Source organism: Cibotium barometz, chromosome 9 (genome assembly GCF_041138505.1).
Source record: "Cibotium barometz isolate CiBa-2024 chromosome 9, ASM4113850v1, whole genome shotgun sequence".
Taxonomy (NCBI): domain Eukaryota; kingdom Viridiplantae; phylum Streptophyta; class Polypodiopsida; order Cyatheales; family Cibotiaceae; genus Cibotium; species Cibotium barometz.
In genome coordinates, this window is record NC_141054.1 from 17,099,987 (window position 1) to 17,115,695 (window position 15,709).

Below are 15,709 nucleotides of genomic sequence, written 5' to 3' on the forward strand. Positions count from 1 at the left end.
TTCTCACATTTGTAGACTCATATCACATCCCTATTTACTCATGATTGCTAGACTCATGTCTAATTTGCACATGGGAATGTGGGTTCAACCTAGTGGTTTTTCAAGTTTTTTATGGTTCCTCAAACTTGAATATATGTGGATATTTAAGGTTTCTGATTCTAACTAATAGTGTTATGTAAGTGACCAGCGAGTTCTACTATTGTCCAGTGAGTCATAGAGACTTATAGACAATAATGAGGTTGTTTTGGAGATGGTGATCCAGATTGGCTAGATTTGGATAGTGATAGTGACACTAAACCTAGAGTAGCTGGGTTAGCACTTGCTTTTATATGATGTATCTAGTGGCTACGCCTAGAGGAGCTAGGCTAGCACCCTTATGTTGTTTTTTCCTGATTCGTCCTATGTATTATTCTCTTATATTTATACATCATCCCATTTTAGTTCCATAGAACTATATAATTTCTCTCTCTCTCCAAGTCACACATGCATACAAACATTCTCTTATATTTATACATCATCCCATTTTAGTTCCATATAAGTGTATTATTTCTCCCTCTCTCTCCAAGGCACACATGCATACAAGCATTCACACACACACACACACACACACTCACACTCACATGCACCTCCATAATGCACACACACACACACAAACACACACACACACACACACTCTCACATGCACCTCCATAATGTATACATATTCACACACACATACACCAACATAATACACACAAGCATTCACATGCACAGACACACACACACACACAAACGTATCCAATAATGTCTTTTTCTTTCACTAGTAACCAGATTAAATATTATTGCAAAGTAATCTTAAAACTATATTGCTTGGTATTGATTTATTTTGGTTACTAAATGCATGATTAAAGTGCATACTACCAATTATTTTATCTTAATTTTGTTAATTAAAAAATAATAAATAACATACACTCAAAGTTTAGTATGAATTCACCCCTTGTTGCTCAAACGTTTGTATCAGTAGTTGTCTTGACGTGTTTTCATGTTGAATTCTCAAAATCAATTGCTCAAAAGTATGTATCCATAGTTGTTTTTAGGTGTCTTCATGTTGAATTCTCGAAAATGAATTGTACTTATTGCATAGTCACTTAAGCACTTTCAAATGCATAAAATGAGGATGTTTTTGGTGTATTTTTCACCGATTGAAATTCAAGAAAAATGGTTAAAGGTAAACGTTGCCTTGAAGAGGACAATCGATGAAAATTTAACATTTATGTGCCTTTAAGCGTATTTTTCACCACCGATGGAAATTGAAGAAAAACAACTAAAGGTTAATGTTATCTTGAGGACAACCGATGAAAATTTAGCATAAAAAACTGGCCCAACAATCATAGAATTTCGATGAAGGAAAACTAGTCACACTTGAACCTTGCCCTTGTTCTCTTTCTTTCTTTCTGAAGACTGACTTAGAAAGAAGTTTTTCAAGGGAGAACTGGTCTAGACAACATGTCCCATTGGAGAAAGGTGTTTGGATGGAAAAACGGTTTTCAAGGGAGAATTGGTCTAGACAACATGTGCCATTGTAGAAAGGTGTTTGGATGGAAAAACGGTTTTCAAGGGAGAACTGGTCTAGACAACACGTGCCATTGGTGAAAGGTGTTTGGATGGAAAAAAGTTTTTCATGGAAGAAATGGTCTAAACAACACGAGGTGTTTGGATGGAAAAAAGTTTTTCAAGGGAGAACTGGTCTAAACAACACGTGCCATTGGTGAAAGGTGTTTTGATGGACATGTTTTTCCAAGGAGAATTGATCTAGACAACACGAGGTGTTTGGATGGAAAAAAAGTTTTTTAGGGTGGTCTAGACAACATATACAAAAAAAAAAATCCAAGGAAGAACACTGGTCTAGACCACATGAGGTGTTTGGGAAAAAAGTTTTTCAGGGGAGAATTGGTCTAGACAACACATGCCATTTGTGAAAGTTTTTCAAGGGAGAAATAATCTAGACAACATGTGCCATTGGTAAAAGGTGTTTGGTTGAAAAATAGCTTTTGAGGGGAGAGCTGGTCTAGACAACACGTGCAATTTGTGAAAGGTGTTTCGATTTTTGGGGGGAGAACCAGTGCCATTTCTGAAAACAGAAACAATAAAAGCCCACCTTTGTTGAGCTCAGCAGCATGATTTCATAAGAATCCTCTTTGCATTCACCCAAGCTCCCATTCCTCAACGCACCCTGACCCCATGCACACATAATGGGCGAGACCAGCGGTGTCGCTTAGAACCAACCATCACGTGGCAAAGCAACCAGAACACAGCGATGGGCATAACCATAATAAAGTGTGCACACACCACGCCACAAGCATGCAAGTGAGACTAACCCCTTAGAGTAACCAAAGAGACCAATGCTCCACGTTTGTCTTTGGAGTTAGTAGTCGACGGATGAAAGGTAGCAGATGCGAGTGCCTTTGGTGTATTTTTCATGGTGTATTTTTCATCGAGACTGAAATTAAGAAAAAAACAAAAACAGGTGTAAACGTAAACGTTGTCTCAAAGAGGACAAGCAATGAAAATTTAACATTCACATGCCATTTAGTGTATTTTTCACTAACAGAAATTTAAAAAAAATGGCTAAAGGTTAACGTTGTCTTGAGGAGGACAACCAATGAAAACTGGTTCACACACTCCAACCGTGCCCTTCTTTTCTCGCCGACTTAGAAAAATAGCTAAAGGTTAATGTTGTCTTGAGGAGGACACCGATGAGAACTGGTTCACTCACTCCAACCATGCCTTTCTTTTCTCGCCGACTTAGAAAGAAGTTTTTCACGTCGCCAACGGTGAAAGGTGTTTGGATGGAAAAAAGATAGGGTTTCTGAGCCCATAGTTTCCACGTTTAGATTAACAGCCTACCTGTTTAATTCATAAGAATCAAACAACCCTTTGCGTTCAACCAAGCCCTCCACCCAATCACCCTGCACCCACACAATGATCGAGACGAGTGGTGTGGCTAAGCATGCTAGAGTGTGTGTGTGTGTGTGTGAATGTTTGTATGCATGTGTGCCTTGGAGAAAGAGGGAGAAATAATACACTTCTATGGAACTAAAATGAGATGATGTATAAATATAAGAGAATGTTTGTATGCATGTGTGACTTGGAGAGTGGAGAGAAAGGGAGAGAGAAAGAAATTATACAGTTCCATGGAACTAAAATGGGATGATGTATAAATATAAGAGAATAATAAATAGGTTAGCCACTAGATAATAATTTAAAAAAATATCATATAATGACTATAAAAGTAAGTGCTAACCCATCTACTCTAGGTTTAGTGTCACTGTCCCTATCCAAATCTAGCCAATCTAGATCATCATCTCTAGAACAACCTCATTATTGTTGATAAGCCTCTATGACTTGCTAGACAATAGTAGAACTCGTTGGTCACTTACATAACACTATTAGTTAGAATCAGAAACCTTAAATATCCACATGTATTCAAGTTCGAGGAACCATAAAAAACTTGAAAAAACAGCACGTTGAACTCATATTCCCATGTGCAAATTAGACATAGACATGGGCCTAGTAGTCATGAGTATATAGGGATGTGATATTAGCCTACAAATGTGAGAGACATAAGCCTCTAGACATGCTATGTGAGTCTACATATAAGACTAAGCTAGAAGATAGATGTAAGCCGAGATAGGCGTGAGTCCACAAATGCAATCCCGCAAAGTGTGAGATTTGAGCCAATAGATGTGTGAGATGTGAGCTAATAGAAGTGAACCTATAAGGTGTGAGTCCACAGATAAGATGACATGAGTCTTCAAAAAAACCAAAAAACTTAATTAAAAGCCTATTGTGTATGTAGTACCCAATGTCTTGATTCCATTCAAATATGTGTGCTAGAGACCAATTCATGAGAAAGAAATCCTTTGATCCTATGGAGCTAATTGTTGAAAATGATAATCTAACCAATTGTAGTACACAACTCAGTTGAGTTCCGCGAAAAAACCAAAAAATTTAAATTCGACGACATTGCACATGTGGCAAGCCATTCAATGGGTATTTACATAACTCGTATGAGTTATGTGGAAATTACATTTTTTAAAATTCATATCGAATTCAAACGTTTGTATCAATAGTTGCCTTGACGTGTTTTCATGTTGAATTCTCAAAAATCAATTGCTCAAAAGTGTGTATCGATAGTTGTTTTTAGGTGTCTTCATGTGTTAAATTCTCAAAAATCAATTGTACTTATTGACTTCAGCACTTTCAATAATGCATCAAATGAGGATGCCTTTGGTGTATTTTTCACCGACTGAAATTCAAGAAAAATGGGTAAAGGTAAACGTTGCCTTCAAGAGGACAACAGATGAAACGTTGCCTTCAAGAGGACAACAGATGAAACGTTGAATTCACCCCTTGTTGCTCAAACGTTTGTATGAGTAGTTGTCTTGACGTGACGTGTTTTCATGTTGAATTGTCAAAAATCAATTGCTCAAAAGTATGTATCAATAGTTGTTTTTAGGTGTCTTCATGTTGAATTCTCGAAAATGAATTGTACTTATTGCATAGTCACTTCAGCACTTTCAATAATGCATCAAATGAGGATGCCTTTGGTGTATTTTTCACCCACTGAAATTCAAGAAAAATGGGTAAAGGGAAACGTTGCCTTCAAGAGGACAACCGATGAAAATTTAACATTTATGTGCCTAGTAGTGTATTTTTCACCGATGAAAATTTAACATTTATGTGCCTGGTAGTGTATTTTTCACCGATGGAAATTGAAGAAAAATAGGTAAAGGTTAACGTTGTCTTGAGGAGGACAACCGATGAAAACTGGTTCACACACTCCAACCGTGCCCTTCTTTCACGTCGCCAGTGGTGTTTGGATGGAAAAAAGACAGGGTTTCCGAGCCCATAGTTTCCACGTTTAGATGAAAAGCCCGCCTGTTTAATTCATAAGAATCATACAACCCTTAATTGCGTTCAACCAAGCCCTCCACCCAGTCACCCCCGCCGCAGTACACACACAATGGGTGAGACGAGCGGTGCGGCTCAGCAATCTCTAGGCGGAGTTGAAGATCCAGCATGGTTACGAGTTATCGAGCTGAGCTCGCTGTGTTCCTTGCCCATGGCCTTAAAAGCTGCAATAAACTTGAACGTGATGGAGATACTGGCCAAGAACGGTGCAGAAGAAGGATTATCAGCAGCCCAAATAATGTCTGGCATCATCATCAACGATTCGTCGACTGCCGCCTCCAATCCTGCAAAGGCTGCAATCTCACTAGATCGCATTCTAAGGGTACTGGCAAGCCATGGAGTTCTCACAGCATCATCATCATCTCCAGAAACAAGCGTTGATCAATATGGCAAGGCTGTAAGCAAGTATGGGCTCAACTCAGTGAGCAAGTATTTTGTGATGAACGAAGGTGGGGGCGCATCCCTGGCTCCACTGCTGCTCCTGTTGCAAGACGAGGTGTTAATGCAAATTACTTGGCATGATGCCTTGAAAGAGGCAGTCCTCGATGGTGGAAGCCCTTTCACCAAAACCCACGGCCAACATATTTTCCTCTACGGCCAACAGGATGTGAGATTTCGCGAGCTCTTCGACCGTGCAATGGCACACCATTCAAAACTTCTCATGCGCGCACTGCTTCAAACCACCACGACGTCCTACCATGGCTTCGACCATGGTGTGAATAGCCTTGTAGACGTGGGTGGCGGATCTGGATCCTGCTTAAGCATGATTATCTCTAAGCACCCTCACATTAAAGGCATCAATTTCGATCAGCCTCATGTGATTGCAGCTGCGCCCGAGTACCCTGGTCAAGAGCTCTAGCCCTCAATTTTTATTAGTGTGTGTGTTTTGCTCGCCTAATTTTAAGGTTCTTCCAATAATATTGAATTAGTCATTAAGATAGTAATGCTTTCCTTTCAGGTGTTAATTTTTGTGCTTACCTAATTTGAATTCTTCTAAATAAAAATAACTTGAAATTTAATCGTGAGATCCATTCGGTGATCTCCCATTAAACAGGCGTAGAGCATGTAGGAGGAGACATGTTCGTGAGCATCCCCCGAGCTGACACTATTTTCATGAAGGTAATTTTTATCCACCTCGATCAATACTGAAGCAACAAAAAAAATTAAAATTTCTTTTACCTCAACTCTTTTTATCCACTCTATTATTGGTGGAAGGAATTTCTTTTACTTCAACTCTATTATTGGTGGAAGGAACTTCTTTAGACGACATCACTCACATCGTATAGTTATGATTTTTTAAATTCCTCGTTTTTTTTAAATAGTGGATTTTGCACGATTGGGATGACGAGCAATGTGTCAAAATCTTGGAGAATTGTTACAAAGCACTTCCAAGCCAAGGGAAAGTTATAGTGGTGGACATTATCCTACCAACTACATTGGAAACTGGGCTAAGGGCCCGTGTTGGGTACCAATTTGACCTCGCAATGTTTGCTTATTGTCCTGGAGGTCGAGAGCGCACCCAAGAGGAGCTTCATGATCTTTGTAAAGTTGTCGGCTTTGCACACATGGAAGTAATCTGCAAGCTTAATGAGTTTAGTGTTGTGGAAATGTATAAAGCTTAGGCCTAGGTGAACAAACTTGCAAAGGTGTTTAATTAATATCATCCCTCTAATTTCCATATGTATTCAATACCACTTCAACATTTCTACAAAGTGCTACAAGCTGTGAAGGCAAAGAACCTAACAAGAAAGAGATGGAGATTGTTCATGCTAAGATGCACTAAGGAAAGGCCTTTCGAAGGCCTTTCCCAAGAGGAAGATGGAGAGCTAGTGCTAGCCGGTGACCCACCTCCCCTTGGGAAAGGCTGATCAATAGCCTCTCTCGGTTGTCATGGTATAGGGAGAGCTTTGTTAATAGTAATATTTACTACTGTTTTGTTTTAAATTTTAATTGTTGATGTGTTCATTTGTGATAAGTTCTGAAGTTTTTAAATTATGTTTGCTGATATGTCATTCGTTTATTAGTTTTACATTTTGTTGTAATATTCTAAGTAGGGATTTAATATTCACGTGATCACAAGATTTTTTGTGATAATAACACATGTGAATAAGTTATTCACATGTTCTCATGTTACCGTTCACAAAATAACAGGTCACTTACCATTTGGGAATCCCTTAAAAGCTTGGCTACACATGGGAATAAGCTATTCACATGTTCTCATGTTACCATCTTCACATAATAGCAAGTCAGTGGCCACCTAAGAAGATTTTTTATGCCCGACAAAGATAATTTTTTTAGGCCCTTGTGAAAGCTTTGTGAATATAACATGTGATCACAAGATTTTTTGTGTTATTAACATGTTTACATGTTCTCGTTTACGTCAGTGAAATCCCTGATTCTAAGTGCTGATGTGGCACCTTTTTATTTGTGTGACTTTCACTAGCTTTCTGTCTGTTGATGTGTCAAGGTCCTATTGAATTATGAGGGCTTTTATTTAAAAACAAGGCTTGCTAATTGAATTGCCAGGATTTAGATTCCTACAACCCGTGACCATGATGAAGTAGGGAAAGGCCTTTTCGGGCCATAGCACAGGGGATAGTGAGAAGAATCAATCAATGTAGGCCACATAACCCTCTACAAGATGGATTTGTGAAGATGAGATGGAGACAAGCAGATGGACCAAATTTTGATATCTTAGATTCTACCTCTAATAATGACAGGCGACCACATGAGCTCGATGGTGATGTGTAGGTACTGAAGATTGGGTTTCTAAAAAATAAGGCGGCCTGCTCATTGGACAACCAGGGTTCTATCTGTAATGAATCTTGTCTTTGAATTCCACATAGTGATGTGTCATGATCCTGATAGTTATAGGGTTGCATTTGGTGAAATAATACAACTCGATTCGATGGCTACGATCGATCGTCCCATGACCCCGATCCTCGATGGACATGGAGTCTAAGTTATTTAACTTTTTTCTAAAATCCTTGTATATTTTATGAGACACTTACAAGTTTTTTTAAAACCCAAATTCATTGTTACCATTTGTTTGATGGTTAGAAAAAAAATAAAGCTACAGATTCATCATTACTCTTTGCAAGTATCGAATCTATTATCTTTTAGATTTGTTTAAAGCTCGCAGCAGTAAACACAAAGTAGAATACAATTAGTTAAAGAAAACAATATAGTACAAAATAAAATGAAAGAGGAGAAGAAATGATGACTAAAAATGCTACTTACAAAATGAGCAATGAAGGAGGACTTTCCTCCCGAGCCGAAGTGTGAATCCTCTCGCTTTTATAGTCGGGAAGCACTTGTTGTTAAAAAGCATGTGGGTGCTTTCTCACAAAGCTACGTGCGTGCCTCCACTCCTTAGATGTACAAATGCTGGGGTTCTCCAAATTATTCTTTATTGCTCTCTTGATATTTTCTCTTCTATTAGAGAGAAAAGTCTTGATTCGTCTCTTCATCCACTCCTCAGAGAAGCAAAGACCCGCATGTGGAACAGGGAACTCAGACTTAAGCACATCAATGATGTATTGCTTTGAAAGTTCATCTTGTGCTTTCCAATTTTTGAAGGAGTTCATGAACGCCACATTTGCAAGTACATGCATGCGGTTTATGATTTTCTTTCCTCGAGCATCACAAGGGCACCATCCAAATCCACATTTTATGGTAGGGTGCGTGGATCGAATGGGGGAATGGGTCTCCTGGTGGGGGCTACCTCCTAATGTGTAGATGAAGAGCCCCCTTGCTAGGGAGACACATCGAGAGACCTAGCGCTCCTTTTGCCAAATAAAAGTTAGCCTGTCCCCCCCCCCCCTCTACTAGCACGTCTACTTCCCCCCCCAGACTCCCTAATACGTTGTCCTTGTGGTGAAGGCGGACATGAGGGAGCGGGGGTGGGTCTAGTTGAGGAAGGTGGTGTGGGCTCATCAAAAACCATATTATTGTGATGGGCCTGCACCACTCGGCTGCATGTCTATCAAAGACCTGACCTGCCCCAACTGGACAAGTGGGGTAGATTGCAGAAAAAATAAGACTTATAGAATGCATAAAAGATTAACTTTGTGTATGTGAAAAGGTTTGATGGAACCATACCTGTGTCTGGGTAAACTAAGACCAAGCTTGCTGCCCATATTGTTCATTTATAATAGATAGCAGAGTTTCCACATCAGGATCTTGTGAGGGGTCGGTCGACATTGCCTATACATACATGTATGAGGCAACAAAACACGATTGCTCTAACAAAATCCATGCTTAAACCTTAGACAAAAAACACAACATGTGATATTAGAACATTGTTAAGACCTCCTACAATATTGCTTAGACAAGCAAGGTGGACAGTGTCCCTTACGATCGGTGATACCCACTCCGTATGTTTATTTTCATAGATGAATCCGGCATCGATAAATCTTTCAATCTCTTCATGGACCATCTTGGAATATTTGGGGTTCGTCGGGTGAGCTCGTCATTTGATTGGCCTAGCTCCATCAACCATGGGAATGGTGTGCTAGACCACTTCTGAGGATACACCCTTCATATCCGTGTACTTCCAAGTGAAGCAGTCTTGGAAGAGCAATGAGCTCGGCTTCTTCTTCCTTTGAAAGGTATTCTGCAACAAATACGGGCCTCGGGTCTTCACCCAAGCCTGCCAAGTTCACCTCCTTCACCTTGGTTGGACCATCATATGAGGTCCCAGGTTGCCCACTATTAGACCTTTGAGCTGAATCATATTAAACAATGCGATCGGCAATTCGTAAGGTCTTACAGTGCTTGGGCACTTGTCATGTTTCTTCGGCTTTAGCACTTTCCTCATCAATTAGCCTTTTGGCTTATTTTACAAGTGCAAACTTTTTGTTGCGTGCGTTACTACGTGCACAACGGCTTATCTTTTCAGGGACTGGTTCTAGTTGAATTCGTTCAACTGGCTGTGGGATAGTAGTGTTGGATGATAGCTTCCGAAGACTTTCTACATGCTTTTCACTATTAAAGCCAAAGGAAACTCCTCTTTTACAAGAAAGGAATAGTGAAAAGATCGAGGGCTCCCCATCCACTATAACCATCTACTCGTAGATAACCACTCCTAACTCGACATAAGCAGCATTATAGATGGCCTATAACAATGCCCTATATCTCTATGCATAAGCTTATGCATAACCTATGCATAGGCTATGCATACTCACCGCATACCCTATGCATAGCCTATGCATACCCCATGTATAGCCTATGCATACCCCATGCATAGCCAAGTGCATAAACTATGTATAGCCTATGCAGCTGATTACATGGAGGAGAACCATAGGAGAGTGTTAGGTAACATGCCACACCATTCGGTGAAATTGGGTAGACTGCAGAAGGTGGCAAAGCTTCATATGGAAAGCATGGATGAGACTCATCTTCCCCAACCAATGAATGAGGTGCCTCCACCTTTGCCACATAAGGAGGAAGAGAATCTCATCATGGACGACATGGTGAATGACTTCTTTGGACAGAAGGTATGATACGTAATAGTGAGTAAGCTCCAATCTCACAATAGGTGGAAACCTTGCATAGAGAGGCAAGCACCCCTTTTTATGAGGGATGTTCATCCTCCACATTGTGAGCAAACTTGGAGCTATTTAGCTTGCAAACAACTTACGAATGGTGTGATGCAAGTGTCACAAGTCTTCTTCAGTAAGACTGCCTCATTCTATTCTCTCAAATAGAGAATGTTTCATGTTCTATATACACTGCTTGCTAATATTTTGACATATGATTTCTTATGTTTTGTTGTAGGCTTCTCAAGAAGATTCTTCTCCCTCAAAATCTATTACCAAACTCACAAGATGGGTACCATAAAATGCTCTTTATGCTAGGTATGAATTACACAAAAATACATACATGTCCCAATGATTGCATGCTATGTAGAGGGGTTAAGAAAGATGCAACACAATGTTTACAATGTGGCGAGAGCTTCTATAGGGATGATTTGAAAGGAGATAAAGTTCCTTGAAAATATTTGAGACACTTCCCTATCATTCCTCGCATCCAACACATGTTTAAATGTAAGGGGATTGCAAAACTCATGACATGGCATGCTACTCATTGCTCAATCGATGGCATCACGAGGATCGTAGCTGATTCACTCGCATGGAAACATGTGGAGCGTCAATGGCCAGAGTTTAAAGATGAACCCCGTCACTTACATCTTGGCTTGGACATGGGTGGTGTTAACCCATTTGGCTTCAAGTCCATATCATGGTCTACTTGGCCGATTGTATTGGTGAATTACAACCTCTCTCCATGGGTGGCAATCAAGAAAGACCATATCATGCTTGCTCTCCTTGTACCACCAGGCAAGTATAAGGTGGCAAACATGGATGTGTACCTCAAGCCTTTTTTATTGAGGAGCTTGAGACACTATGGCGAGATATCAAAGTACATTACATTTCAAGGCCAATAAATAGGTGTGAGACAGAGGTGAAAGGAGTTTTGGTTTGGACAATGCATGACTATCCTGGGTTCTCGGAGTGCTCAGGTACCTACGTGAACCTTATATTGCATAAGGCTTTAACCTTTAAACTTGAAGTTTATATCTCTATCTCAATCATATCAATTTTGAAATAGGTTTTGGCAACCTCCGGACATCATGCATGTCGTCCGATTTGTGGACCATCACTTGTTTCGAGAAGACCCTCTACAATTAAGAAGGTGGTGTATGACAAACATCATCAATTTCTCCCTCCTTCATATCCCAAATATGTGCCACATGATGTATCACCACTAGATGAGATGTATAGATTCGTTTGAGGCATGGAGAAGCACCCCCAATCCACCACCAAATGGGATGTCTAGACACTCAATCTTCTCTTGACTTCCATATTGGTGTGACATGAAGATAAATCATCTCTTAGATCCAATGCATATCTTCAAGAATGTGGCAACACATATCTGGGACCATTTAATTGGTAACAGAGATACAAAGGGTACAAGGGATGACTTACAAAACATTGGATGCCTTCAAAGTGCATGGCTTATTGAAAGTGAGAGTGGCAACATAGTCCTACCAAAGGCACCATGGGTATTAACCAATGAGTACAATAAGGTGAAAAGTGTGACTTCCTCTTTTTGTAAACCAACAGGAGTAATGCATTCATTATTCAAAAAGACCAAAAAGAAAGGAGATGAATAATTATATGGAATCAAGACACATGATTGGCATAAGTTATTACAGGTATATAAATATTCGCTCATTCATTTTCTCTTTGTGGTACATAATTTGTAGGCTCATATACTAACTTCCATTTTTTTCTATGCATAGTTTATTCTTCCAATTGCTATAGTTGGTTGTGGATACTAGAAGGTGAGAGAGGCTATTTACAAAATGGGAAGCTTGGTGAGGTATGAATCTTCTCTTCAATTTTAACTAACTAATTTATATTACTTATTTGGTATTCTCATGCGCTCCCAAGTTATGTATTGGTAAATTATATACATGATTTCTATGTATGTAGGTATATATCCTTAAAGGAAATAGATCCTACATCCATTGAGATGTCTCATCTCAATGCTATTGAGGCAGTGTGAATGATCGAGAGGACAACTTTCCTAAAACAATTCTCACTATCCAATTGCACCTTGTGGTGCATTTGGTGGATGAAGTGGCGTTGTGTGGTGTTGTTCATGTTCAATGGATGTTTTTAGTTGAAAGATTTATGAAAACCTTAGAGGACTTTGTGAGACAAAGATAGATCCTACATCCACTGAGATGGCTCATCTAAATGCTATTGAGGTAGTGTGTATGATCGAGGAGGAACAACTTTCCTACAATAATTCTCACTAGCCAATTGCATCTTGTGGTGCATTTGGTTGATAAAGTGGTGTTGTATGTTGGTGTTCATGTTCGATGGATGTTTTTACTTGAAAGGTTCATGAAAGCCTTAAAGGACTTTGTGAGATAAAGAGCAGGGCCAAAAGCAAGCATGGTAGAGGGATGGTTGATGCAAGAGTCTCAGCTTGTGAATATCTCAAAACATCTATCTCGCACATAGACCCTTCCATGCCATGATTGTGGAGCAATGAGGAGGATGAACGACTAATCACTAATGTGCCTTAGGAAAAAGGAAGGCAACAAAGACTATATGAAGCAATATGCCACAAGGTGAATACATTCTGCATTCTAAATAGTCCCATTATGGAGAAGTGGATTTGGAGATAAAAGGATGTAATCAATAGAAGAAAGGATGAGAGAAGAGCTTTTAGAAGAGCAAATAGACGCTTGCCATTCCTGCCTAGCTTGGAATCTCCACCAAATGTGATCAGTATAGAATGGCTTCGTATGGCAATATCGATGGCATAGTGAAATGGAGAGATGATCACAAGAGAAAAGCACGAGTAAGCAAGAGGATGTGACCCTCAAGTAAGTACATTATTCAACTTTGTGTCTCATGTATAAACACGTTTAATGCACTATACTAAATTTCATGCTTTTATTTAATGTTAGTAAAAACTATATAATGCAATATGGTCATAGGGAAGGTACTTCTACATGGAGTGTGTGGATTCTAAAAGAAACACATTTTATTATGATGTGATGGCAATTTTTGAGCAAGAAAATCGAGCTAGTAGACATGATACCAATGTCATGGAGATCAAGCAACCGCGTGAAGAAACATCCAAATGGGTTCTTTTAAATTAATTCCACCAAGTTTTGGAATGATGAGAAAGATCCTTTCGTGCTATCTCAACACTCTCAATAGGTTAGTAACCCAACCAATCCCAAATTAAATCTTGATGTAGTATAATAAAAGTGTAGCCCCTTTGCTTTGTGATATTAGGTTGTATCACACCGATCGAATTGATCCAAAGAAGTGGTGGTATGTTATACAAGTTTTTCCTCGTTCAAAACATATATTTCAAGATCAAGGTATGGAGGTTGAATCTTTAGATGAGGTGCAAGTACTACCTAAAATCGGCTCATTCGAAAAGACGATGATAACATTTTGAAGGGGGCCGTTCAAGAGAGCATGAGGAACATTGTAAGATTCCTCCCTGCTTTGAGGTGTAAATGTTTAATAACCTCCCCTTCTGTTCTTGAAATTATTCCCCTCTATGAAATAGAAGAAAGATCTTGTTTTACCCTGTTTTGGCAAGAGAGAGAAAATATCTAGAGAGAGATAATCTAAAATTGAGATATCTTTAGATATAAAAATCCTCCTAGTGTCTAAAATAGATTTCCCTGAAACAAAAGTTCAAAATGAACTTTCCAAGGTGCATTAGGGATTAATTGAAAATGTGTAAAAGGGACCTTAACCTAAGGGTCTACATTTTTAGAAATTTTTGGATTATGGTCCAATTAAGGTTCCAATGGGCCAATTGGATTAATCCAAGTGTTGGGATAAGATAAATCCAAAAGAATAAAAGAAAATACCCAAAAATGAGTAAGTTCTCACATAAGATGAAGAGTTGACTAAGTACAAGGTTTATTAGTTAACAATTATGAGATATTATTAAAAAAATGAGATATTTTAGAATAATGATGCATTTTTGACACTTTGGTAAGGAAAGGGAGACTCTTAATGTAGGTGCCTATTTCACATGTATGTAAGGGTTTTTAATTCAAAAAAATTGTGATATCTTTATCTCTCCTCTCTCCTGGATCAAACCAAATAAAAAAGGGAGCCAAACTGGTCCAAATCTTGTCCTCCAAATTGAGTCAAACTGAACCTGGAAAATACTAGAACTTAGTTGGACTTGGTTAGTGGCCTCCCTCACCTATAAATAGACCCTCATTCAATTGTAAAAAAATATTGGAGCTATACCATGCTAGTATTATATTAAAATAATCATATTTTCTATTATCCCTTAAATTTTCCTCTCTCTTGGGAGCTTGGAGCTCTCTCTCTCTCTCTCTACAAACAACTCTTGGAGTTTCTCTTCTCCTCTTGGTGGACCAATTGATTGGTTGGAGGCTTCACTACTAAAACAGAGAATCAAGCCAAACTTGAAGGTAAAATCAAATTTTATGGTTTTTTTCCAATTTATCTCAATGATTTTCTTCTTCTCAACCCCTCTCAATCTTGAGAAGCTTTCTAAATGAATGTTTTAATTCAAATCAAGTTCTCCCGTAAAGTCTTAATGCATAATTAAGAGAAAGTTAATCTTTTTGCTTATTTGTGATGCTTTCTTTAAGTAAATCTCTCTCTCTAAAAGAATAGCCATCTTTATGGCTAAATCCTTTGAAAAAGGATGCTTCTCAATGATAGTCTCTTAATTCAAAGCTAAACTCTAGGCTTGATAAGCTATAGATTAAGAAAATGGTATTTTTATGATTTTGTGTTAACAAAATAATGGTTAATTCTTTTAGATTATTTATAAGTAGTTAAAAACTACTTTGATTGATTCTAAATGAGAAATAGATTATCCTATCAATTTGGGAAAAGAGAAATAATGGAATTAGCTTAATCTAGTGGGATAATCATAATTAAGTTTATGATTATTGTTAAAATTAGGATTTAAATTTATAGTTTGATTTTAAGCATAAAAGAGGAACTACTATCATATTTTCATTACAAGCTTTTTGTTCTTTAGACAAAAATTAAGAATTATGGTAAAATTTTCCAAAAAATTATAAATATCTTATTTTATGCATAATTCTAAAAAATGACTTCCTACCATATTCTAGGATTGGATATCCTATGCAAAAAGAATAATTTTCACCACATTCATGAGATTTTTTTTTTGTAATTATGCATAATTAATTGATTATGAGAAA

The 15,709-nt window shown here is 38.4% G+C and overlaps 1 protein-coding gene across 1 annotated transcript; it reads left to right on the forward strand.

Moving 5' to 3' along the window:
* Positions 1-4,913: 4,913 nt before the first annotated feature.
* On the forward strand, positions 4,914-6,850 carry LOC147635301 (flavone 3'-O-methyltransferase 1-like). Its single transcript, XM_086802152.1, has 3 exons — positions 4,914-5,798; positions 6,008-6,072; positions 6,276-6,850. The coding sequence occupies exons 1-3, from the start codon at positions 5,006-5,008 to the stop codon at positions 6,573-6,575; spliced, it is 1,158 nt and encodes a 385-aa protein (XP_086658278.1). The 5' UTR covers positions 4,914-5,005; the 3' UTR covers positions 6,576-6,850.
* Positions 6,851-15,709: the final 8,859 nt, after the last annotated feature.

Coding starts and splice junctions, on each gene's coding strand:
- LOC147635301 (XM_086802152.1), top strand. CDS start 5,006: ATGGGTGAGACGAGCGGTGCGGCTCAGCAATCTCTAGGCGGAGTTGAA. Junction 5,799..6,007: donor AGCTGCGCCCGAGTACCCTG/GTCAAGAGCTCT, acceptor CCCATTAAACAG/GCGTAGAGCATGTAGGAGGA. Junction 6,073..6,275: donor CTGACACTATTTTCATGAAG/GTAATTTTTATC, acceptor TTTTTTAAATAG/TGGATTTTGCACGATTGGGA.